General features: G+C 36.6%; 1 protein-coding gene across 1 annotated transcript in view; it reads left to right on the top strand.

Annotated features, from left to right (window-relative positions):
- Nucleotides 1-11,102, top strand: part of TMPRSS12 (transmembrane serine protease 12) — a 70,161-nt gene that overhangs the window by 26,534 nt on the left and 32,525 nt on the right. The window contains exon 4 of the mRNA XM_007937942.1: nt 2,933-3,075. Coding sequence (XP_007936133.1) covers nt 2,933-3,075 — 143 coding nt within the window. The remainder of the gene's footprint in view (nt 1-2,932; nt 3,076-11,102) is intronic.

The following is an 11,102-nucleotide window of genomic DNA, read 5'->3' as shown; positions in this document are numbered from 1 at the left end:
GTATGGAGGGATGGACATGGAAGAGGTAACTATGGGGAGGAAGTGAGAGGGGAGCTGTTGCATTGTGGTAAACTGTGGTCAATGACATGACACAAAGTATATGTGAACTGCTGTATGGAAAGTGAATTTGCTCTGTAAATCTTCACCCAAATCACAATAAAAAAAATAATTTAAAAAAAATTAAATAGATGAATTAAGTATGATATTAACCATGGCTGGAGAGAAAATTTGTGAAGTAGACTGAAGCACAGAGAAATATGGAAGAAATTAAAGTATAAGAAGACTAGAATAAGAGAGTCTAATATAAACACCTAATGAAAATCCTAGAGAGAAAGAATAAATAGAAAAGAGTAAATAGTCAATGTATCGGGACTGAAAATTTCCTATAATTGATGAAAGACATAAATCTAGATATAATAAGCACACTGCCAACTCAGATGACATGTAATTCCCTTTCATATGTCATTGTGAAGTTGTAGAACAAAAACAAGAAAAAAGAGCTGAAATACAGCCAGAGAGAAGAGAAAAACCCTTATAAGCAACTATGGATTGACTTTAAGAAAATTTCTCAACACTAGTAAGGAAAGTCAAAAGACAATGAAATATCAACTTCAAAGTGCTAAAAAAACAAACAAACTATGAACCTACATTGTGTATTCACTAAAACTATCATTCAAGAATAAGAGTAAACAAAAACTGAGCTTACTACAAACAGTTGGTACCAAAAGAAATAAAAGATGTATCAGAAGGAAACTGATGCCAGAAGGGAGAAGTTATGGACTGAATTGTGCCCCACCCCAAACACGTGTTGTAAATCTAACCCCCGTCCTTTCAGATATAATCCTATTTGAGACTAGGTTTTTCTTTGTTATGTCAGTGGGGCCATATCATTGTAAGGTGTGTTTTAAACCAATCACTTTTGAGGTTTAAGAGCAGATTAGGCACAGAAGCAAGGAAGCACAAGTGGAGAAAGATTTATGCCACATGGACGAGCACCAAGAAACCAAGGAAAAGAATCTGAAAGAGAAGATTTTCCCTTAGAGGGACAGAGACAGCTTTCCCTTAGACCTGGTGCCCTGAATTTGGTCTTCTAGTCTCCTAAACTGTGAGGAAGTAAATTTCTGTTAAAGCCACCATCTTGTATTTCTGTTACAGCAGCCCTAAGAAACTAAGTCAGGAGTTAGGAGATGCGAGAAGGGATAGTGAGCAAAGAAATTGGTAAATATATAGGTAAATGCAACCTAACATTCTCTGCCTGCAACAGTGGCTCTCAATGGGGATAATTTTGCCCCCAGGGGATATCTGCTAATGTCTAGAGAAATTTGGGGATGTCACAATGGGGGTGGGGGAGAGGAGGAGTGGGTTGCTACTGGCATCAAATGGGTAGAAGTCAAGAATGCAGCTCAGCGTCCTACAATTCACAGGATAACTGCTCCACCTCCAGAGCAGCAAATTATCTGGCCCATAGTGTCAACAGTGTCGAGATGGAGAAACCTTACAGTGCAATAAAAATAATGATGTCTAGTTTGTGAAATACACACACACACATACATTGTTTAGTAGCTCTGGTGGCATAGTGCCTAAGGCATTTGACTGCTACCCAGAAGGTTGGAGATTCAAACCCACCAGCCACTCCTCAGAAGGAAGGTTGGGCAATCTACTTCTGTAGTGATACCACCTCAGAAACCCAAGGAGGGGTCGCTATGAGTCAGATTCGACTCAACGGCAGTGAGTTTTAGAGTTTATATAGTTTAAATACTAAAAAATAGTAACATGTATTTCAGGAGGCACGATCAGAGTTAAAGTGCTCTCAGGTCCCTGTATTATTCAGGATTATTAATACTGATCAACATTAGATTTGTTCATCATGTTGTTGTTGTTGTTGTTATGTGCCATCGAGTCGGCCCCGACTCATAGCAACCCCTCCTTGGGTTTCCAAGGCAGTTATCACTACGGAAGTAGGATTGCCCAACCTTCCTTCCGAGGAGTGGCTGGTGGGTTTGAACTGCCAGCCTTCTGGTTAGCAGTCAAGTGCTTTAGCCACTATGCTACCAGAGCTCCTATTGTCATGAATAGACAAATTTCAAAGGTAGCCATTCATTAATAGAAATAGAGTATAACTGGTAAACCATCAAAGAGAGAGAGAGAAATGGAATACGAAAATAAAAACAAATAAATCTCAACTTAAAAAAATCAAGAAAGGAGAAATTAGAAGCATAAGGAAAGTGTGACAAACAAAAGTACAAAATAAGACAATAGAATCCCAAATAATATATCCATATAGCCAGTTGGGTGACTAGAGTGAAAAAGGTTCCTTTTTGGCAGCTTCTGTAGAAGAAATGCAGGGATAGTATTCTGCTTGGCTAGAATTACATAAAATACAGTGGTCTGTAGCCCAATTAGCATCACTTACTCACTGCCATTGAGTAGGATCCGACTCATGGCGACCTCTCCTTGGATTTCTGAGGTGGTAGAAGTAGATTGCCCAACCTTCCTTCCGAGGAGTGGCTGGTGGGTTTGAACTGCCATCCTTCTGGTTAGCAGAAGGCACTATGCTACCAGAGCTCCTTAATATCTTGGTATCCTTAGCAAATCTATGACATAAGATTGATCTTTAGCCCTCAACAATTATTTATATAGCTTTATTTTGTGAAAATTACATATCCTTTTGTGAGATCCTCAATAAGTACATGAAAGCAAATATAACAAAAATCACTTGAAATTCCTATTCTATAGCTATAACTATCATTAATATTTTAATGAACATTCTTCCAGAATTTTCCTAGGCATGTATATGTACGTGTATGGATACAATTTTATATAATTGCTTAATTAGTCACTCTGGAAAGAAAATCTATCAAACACCAAAAGTCACTGTCAAAATGCCTACTCTCCAAAATAACTTGTTGGTATTTTTTTTTGTTGTTGATAGGCAATGGTACAAATACCTTACAGGAAGCGGAAGTGCATTATATCTCTCGAAACATTTGTAATTCTGAGAAGAGTTATGGGGGAATAATTCCTAACACTTCGTTTTGTGCAGGTGATGAAGATGGAATTTTTGATACTTGCAGGGTAAGATCAAATAATTTTCCTTAAAAATATTTTCTAAGAGAATGAAGGAAACCAAAGATGCATGGGAACAATTAGTCCAAGCTACTGGTACACCATGCGATCCACAGCCTATACGACTATGAGACCAGAAGAACTAGATGATGCCCAGCTGCCACTGTCAACCACTCAGAGGGAGATCTATGTAGGAGACCCTGGATAGACTGGGAGAATAATGTGAACTCAAAATCATTTTTGGGGAAAAAAAAAGGACCAGATTTGCTGGTCTGATAGAGCCTGGTTGAACCCCTTAGACTATGGCCCATAGCTGCCCTTCAGGTCTGGAATTGAACCCACTCCTGTGGCTTCTGGCCAAACAAAAGACAGGCATATGAGCTGAACATTTCCATTAGGTAGATACACTCCCTGGAGAGAACAATCCTGGGAGAATAGAAGGACTGTGTATGCACAGGGAGACAGCTCCGGGGGCAGGAGTACATGGAGGGAAGGACATAGGGAAGAGGTAACTATGTGGAAGAAGTGGGAGGGGAGCTGTTGCATTGTGGGATATTGCCGTTAATGTTATGAGACAAAGTGTATATGAGCTGCTATATGGAAAGTGAATTTTCTCTATAAACTTTCACCCAAATCACAATTTATATATATATATATTCTAGGGCAGGGAGCTCTGGTGGTGTAGTGCCTAAGGCATTTGACTGCTAACCAGAAGGCTGGAGGTTCAAACCCACCAGTTACTCCTTGGAAGGAAGGTTGGGCAATCTACTTCTGTAGTGATACCTCCTCGGAAACCCAAGGAGGGGTCACTATGAGTCAGATCTGACTCAGTGGCAACCAACAACAATATTCTAGGACCAGAAGGAAATGTATTAGGTCTGAAAATACTAAATTCTTTGTTCTTCCTTTTCATCCTTTTCTCCATTGCTTTTCTTCCAGAAATCCAATTTCTCTTGCTTTTCTGATTCTTTGATTTTGACAGTCAGGGTCAACCTTAGGGAAAATTTGCCTTGAATATTTATTTCTCTCTTTCTCTCTCTTTTTTTTTTAATATCTTATTGTGTTTTAGGTGAAATTTTACACAGTAAATTGGATTTCCATTCAACAATTCATACACAAATTATTCCATAACATTGGTTATAATCCCTGTAATGTGTCAGCATTCTTGCCATTTCCACCCACTGCCCTGTTTGCATCCATCCAGTTTTCCTGCCTCTCCTTGCCTTCTCATCTTTGCTTTTGTGTAAACGTTGAGCAATTGGTCTCATATAGTTGACTGTTTAAAAGAGCACGTTCCTCATGGTTGTCACTGTTTATTTTTATAGACCAATCTATTATTTGGAACTGAAAGGTATGCTCGCTGAGTGGCTTCACTTCGAGCTTAAAAGGGCGATAGTCTCAGGGATTCCTCTAGTCTCTATCAGTCCAGTAAGTCTAGTTGTTTTTATGAATTTGAGTTTTGTTCTACATTTTTGTCCCATTCTAACCGGGACCTTCTATTGTGTCCTGGTCAGAATACTTGGTAGTGATAGCCAGACACCACTGGTCCTTCTGGTCTCAAGCAGAAGAGGCTGTATTTCATGTAGACCATTAGTCCTGTGCACTAATTTCTTCCCCAAGTTTTTTTACAATATGAATTCCCTTACCTATGCTATATCCATTAATTAATATGAAGATAGTGATATTATTTATTCTATCAGTATCAAACCTAGCTCTATAGTCTATAAACAGGATGAGTGTCAAACTAAAAAAAAAAAAAGTGTTAATTGGTACATTACAAACATTAACACAAACTTTATTTATTTTTGCTTTATTAGGCAATGAACATCATGCTGGGCTAAATATGGTTTTGTTTTTTTTTAAACCAAAATTTCTGTGCATTCAGATGATAAAGGTTTATTTTGCATCCTTTTTTTTTTTTTGTCTTCCCCTTCATCTAATTTAGTATGTGTCTCCACTCTAGTTAATGGTTTATCCTCTTTCCCCACCCAACCCTGGTAACCAACTTTTTCTGAAACCACTTTTTTTTTTTTAATTTTTACAAAGTGGTCTCATACAATATTTGTCCTTTTGTGATTGACTGACTTCACTCAGCATGATGGCCTCTAAGTTCATCCATGTTATGAGATGTTTTGCAGATGCATCACTGTTCTTTAACATTGTGTAGTATTCCACTGTGTGTATGTACCATCGTTTGTTTACCCATTCATCCATTAATGGCTATGATTTTGTTGAAGATTTTTGCATCTATATTCATGAGGGATATTGGTCTGTAGTTTCCTTTCTGGTGGTGTCTTTGCCTGGTTTTGGTATCAAGGTTATGCTTGCCTCATAAAATGAATTTGGGAGGATTCCATCCTTTTCTGTGTTCTGGAATCATTTAAGTAGAATTGGTGTCAGCTCCTCTCAGAATGTTTGGTAGAATTCTCCAGTGAAGTCACCTGGGCCAGGATTTTTTGTTGTTGTTCTTGGTAGTTTTTTTTGTTTTTTTAAGTAAAGTGTTGAATTTCTTTTTTGATTATGAGTCTGTTCAAATTTGTACCTCAATCTGTGTTACATTATGTAAGTGGTGTGTTTCTAGAACTCCATACATTTCTTCCAAGTTTTCAAATTTGTTTTTCTTGGAGTAGAGTTCGTCATCGTATCCTGATAGTATCCCTTTTATTTCAGTTGGTTCTGTTGTGACATCGCCCATTTCATTTCCTATTTGTGTTATTTGCATCTTCTCCTTTTTTGTTATTCTTAAATTTGCCAGTGGTTTGTTGTTATTAATCTTTTCAAAGAGCAAACTTCTGGTCTTTCTGATTCTTTCTATTGTTTTTTCTGTTTTCTGTTTCATTAATTTCTGCTTGAATCTTTATTATTTCTTCTCTTCTGGTGACAGTAGGCTCTTTTTGCTGTTCTTTTTCTAATTGTTGGAGATGTTGGGTTAAGGTGTTGACTTTGGCTTTTTCTTCTTTCTTGATGTATGCATTTATTGCCCTCTGATCGCTACTTTTGCTGTGTCCCAAAGATTTTTGTATGTTTTCTTTACATTCTTGTTTGATTCAAAGATTTTTTAACATCAGTTTTTATTTCTTCTATTTCCCAGTAGTTTTTAAGTAAAGTGTTATTCAATTTCCATGAGTTTGCTTTTTCTCCTTGATCTTCCTACTGTTGATTTCTAATGTAATAGCATTGTGATCTGAGAAGATGCATTGCAATATTTCAGTGCTTTTAAATTTATTAAGACTTGCTTTGTGGCCTGATATATGGTCTATTCTGGAGATTATTTAATGTGCACTGGAACATGTATATTGTGCTGTTGTTGGATGGAGTGTTCTGTATATGTCTATAAGGTCGTATTGGCTGATTGTGTTGTTTCATTCTGTGTCTTTGTTGAGTTTCTTTCTAGTTGTTCTGTCCTTCATTGAAAGTGGTGTACTAAAGTCTCCTACTATTTTTGTGGAGTTATCTATTTCTCTTTTCAATTCTGCTAAAGTTTTGGTTTATGTATTTGGGGCTCTTTCACTGGGTACATAGATATTTATTGTGGTTATGTTCTCTTGTTTGATTGACCATTTTAATCATTATATAATGTTCTTCCTTATCTCTTATGATGGTTTTTGTCTTATAGTCTATTTTATTAGAAATTAATATTGTCACTCTTGCTCTTTTTTTTATTGCAATTTGCTTGATTTTTTTTTTCAAGATTTGATTTTTACTCTATTTTTGTCTTTGTGTATAAGATGTGTCTCTTGTAGATAGCATATTGGTGTGTCATGCTTTCTTATCAGTTCTGCAATTTTCTGTCTCTTGATTGATGAATTTAAACCATTTACATTGGGTGTAATTGTTGACAAGTATGAATTTATTGCTGTCATTTTGTTAGTGTTTTTTTATGGTGTTGCTGATTTCTTTATTCCATATAATTTTCTTTGCTGAGTTCATTTTGTTTATAGATTTTCTTATCTTTTCCTTCATTGCTATTGTTTTAGTATTTGCTAAATATTTGTGACTTTCCTCTTTTATTTTGATGAGAAGGTTTATTACTTTTATTTGAGGTTTCCTTGTGATTTATTATTTTCTTCCTAAGTTTAAATCAGTCCATCCTATCTTGAAATTGTCTTGACTTCCGCTCCATTTGGAAATTCTGCATACACATTTATTCCCTCTTTTTGTTTTGTAGTTGTCATTATTTACAAATTGATGTCTCTGATTCTCTGTTTTAAGTCTTGTAAGTTTATTTCACTTTGGATACTTCTTTATTTAGATTGGTTTCTGGTTGATGTTATCATGTGTGTCAATCACAAGTTGTCTGCCATTGGTTCTCATCTGAAGGAATGCCTTTAGCATTTCTTGTCAGCTTAGTTTGTTTTTTTACAAATTCCCTTAATTTCTGTTTATCTGGAAATATCCTAATTTCACCATCATATGTAAGGGACAGTTTTACTGGATATATAACTCTTGGTTGGATTTTTTTTTTTTTTTCCACATTTTATATATATCATCCCATTGCCTTCTCACCTGCATGGTTTCTTCTGAGAAGTAAGAGTTTAGTTTTATTGGCTGCCCTTTGAGGTAACTTTATTTCCCCCAAGCTAGTTTTAGGATTCTTATTCTGTCTTTGGTTTTGAAATGCTTGGTTATGATATGTCTTGGTGATTTTTTTTTTTTTTTTTTTTGGAGTCTATCCTGTTTGGGGTTTTTTGAAATTCTTGAATGCATGTCTTTTCATCTTTCATCATGTTAGGGAAGTTCTCTTTCAACAAATCTTGAACAGTTTTCTCTGTGGTTTTATTTGTCTCTTCCTATCTAGAATTCTAATCATACATAAGTTATTCCTCTTGATAGTGTCCCACATAAATATTAGCCTTTCTTAATTTTTTTTTGCTGTTGTTCTTTTTTCTGATTTTTCTCTTAACATCTCACTAATTCCGTCTTCCATTCATTCATTTCTACTCCTTTGCCCTCTCAATGTGTTATCTATTTCTGAGATATTAGCATTAATCTGGATTTCTATTTGCTGCTTTTGTATGGTCTCTAATTTTTCATTTATTTTGTCAGTTTGTTCTTGTATTCTTTTCCTGAATTCTTCTAGAGTTTTAGCATATTTTCCTTAATTTTGTCAGTGTTTTCCTTGATCTATCTCTCAATTCATTAAAGCTACCTAAATATAGTTCTTTTGAATTCCTTATCAGGTAGTTCCAATGCCCTTTCTTCCTCAGGAAAGTTTTCTGGACATTCCTTGTTTTTACTTATTTATCTTGCTTATTTGTATAAACTGAGATTGTCAGTTTTCTCTGAAACATTGTAATGTCATTTTATTTGATTTAATTGGTGATTGTATGTTGGTATGATTCATTCAGGGTTGTTTATTTAGTTAGTTAGTTTTGATATTTCCAAGTGTGTGGGGCCAGTATGCTACTCTGTTTGCTAGTTTGCCAGCACTAGGCACTCACCATCTCTCTCCTGGTGGGTGTGATAAAGGATGGGAATGTGTGCACAGTTATCTATTTGCTGTTCATGTAGAGCTGTTGAGGGTGGGTTAGGCTGATCAGTTGGTGCAGAAGTTGTGGTGGCCCTCACCCAGACAGTAGGACTGCAGAAGGTGTGGATGTGGTTGGGTTGTATGGGCACAGTTGCTCTCTCTCTCACCAGGTGGGACAAAAATAAAACAAAAAACACCAAAAAAAAAAAAAAAGAAGAAGAAGTAGAAGAAGAATGAAAAGTACAAACATCCAAACAAGCAACAACCACAAAAAGAAAGGGGAAAATATAAATGAAAAAAATTATATATATAGACAAAGAGAGAAAGAAAAATTAATCTGGGGAGGGGAAAAAAGGAAAAGAACCAAGATAAAGAATAGTAAATAAAAAGTAAGGAAATTGCAAAAAGAAAAACAAGGGATGGTATAAATAAAAAGAGAAAAAGAAGGAAAGATTTTTTTTTTTAAAAAAAAAAAAGGTAACAAAGAAAAGGAAAAAAGAAGAAGAAGAAGAAGAAGAAGAAGAACCAGGGAAGGAAAAGGAAAAGAAAAAGAAAAAGGAAGAAAGAGATGAAGGGGGATTTTTTTTTTTTTTTTTTTAAAGGAGAAAGGTGAGGGGGCAGGGCAGCCAGGTGGTATTCCTGCTGGCTGAGCAGGTGGCAAGGAGTAGGGCACCTGGTTCCAGAGGGAGTTCCTCTTAGCTCAGCACTATCTGGGGGCATTCCTTGAGTCTTTAGTTCCCTTTACTGCCCTTTGCTTCAGATGGGAAGAGACTAATAGTTGTATATTAGACTGTTGCTTGCAAGCTTTTTAGGCCCCAGATACTACTCATCAAACTAGGATGTAGAACATTATCTTTATGATAATGTTATGCCAATTGACCTAGTTGTCCCCTGAGACTATGGTCCTGAGCCTTCAAGCCCAGTTAATCAATCCCACAAGGTGTTTGGAAGTATGCATAACTATACTCCCTATGTGCTATTTATTATATGTATGAATATATAAGCAGTACATACAATCATATGTATATATATATATACGCCCACAAATTTACATATATGTCCACGCACATGTACTCTCATACCTTCCCATACTTACACAGCATACATATCTACCTGTGTATCCACTCACATACACTTTTTTGTTATTACTGCTGTTGCAGAATTGTATGCTACAGCATTTACCATTGTTGTCCTTTATTCTTGTGCACCTCTCAGTGTCATCATTTACCTTGGTCAGTTGTGTTGAATTCCCTTATATTGTGTATTGCCTTTCCTATCACTAGAATTAACATGTGTTTTCGTTACTTCTTGATGCTCTAACAGAAAATACCACAAATGGATGGCTTTAACAAACAGGAGTTTATTCTCTTACAGTTTTGATGGCTAGAAGCCCAAGTTCAATGTGCCAGGCTCTGGGGGCTGGATGAAAGCCCCTCAACCTTGGGCTTCAGCTCTGGCTCTTGCTTCCAGCCTACTGAAGCTAGAGGCTTTCTTCACTCAGGCTGCTGAGGCTGACAAACCCAAGGTTGACAAGTAAAAAGGCACAGTGCTACTATTACCAAACCACATGGCAGGCCACTGATTCAAGTCTGTTAACAGTCCCAAGATTGGCAGACAACTGGCAGGTGCTGGAAAACAACTAGACTACATGCAGGATTCAAGCATGCCAAAAGCAGACCATTCCCAAAGATTCTCCTTCTATACTGGGAGCAGACCACAAACCTAAGGCAGCTACTCAGCTGCTCACAGTAGACTCCACCATGGAGTTTACTGCCAATCACATCATGGGGAATAACTACATCCAGCTGCCCAACCACTCAAAACCAGGCCCAGCCAAATTGACGCATGACCTTGACTACACAACATGTGTCTACTATGTAATAAGTGAGTCCTTTTCCATTCTCTTCCAACCTTGGTAACCATCAAAGAACATTCCTTTCTATGTGTGTACCTATTCTTGACTTTTTATGAAAGTAGTATCATGCAATATTTGTCCTTGTGTGTCTGACTCATTTCACTGAGCACAATGTCCTCCAGATTCATCCATGTTATAAGATGTTTTGAGTACTCATCATGTTATGTAGTGTTCTATTGTATATATGTGCCACAATTTGTTTATCCATTCATCCATTGATGGCACTTGGGTTGTTTCCATCTTTTCGCTATTGTGAATAATGCCACAATGAACATGCATGTGCATATATCTATTCATGCAACTACTCTTATATCCCTAGGACGTATATCTAGGAGTAGGATTGCTGTATCATAAGATTTTTCTATTTCTAGCTTTTTGAGGAAGGGTCATACCATCTTCCATAGTGGTTGTACTATTTCACAGTCTCACCTGCAAGGTATAAGAGTTCCAATCCCCACAACCTTGTCAGCATTTGTTGTATTCTATTTTTTTCATCAGTGCCATTTTACAGGGGGTAAGTATCTTATTGTAGTTTTGATTCACATCTCTCTAATGGTTAATGATTGTGAGTATGTCTTCATGGTGTTTTAACTGCCTGAATGTATTCTTTGGTGAAGTGTCTGTTCATGTCCTTTGCTCATTTTTTTTTTT

This window comes from Orycteropus afer, unplaced genomic scaffold, assembly GCF_000298275.1.
Source record: "Orycteropus afer afer isolate SDZICR_OR568_19922 unplaced genomic scaffold, OryAfe1.0 scaffold00045, whole genome shotgun sequence".
Taxonomy (NCBI): domain Eukaryota; kingdom Metazoa; phylum Chordata; class Mammalia; order Tubulidentata; family Orycteropodidae; genus Orycteropus; species Orycteropus afer.
The sequence above is the reverse complement of the archived record's forward strand: the minus strand, read 5'-3'. Positions and strand labels throughout refer to the sequence as shown.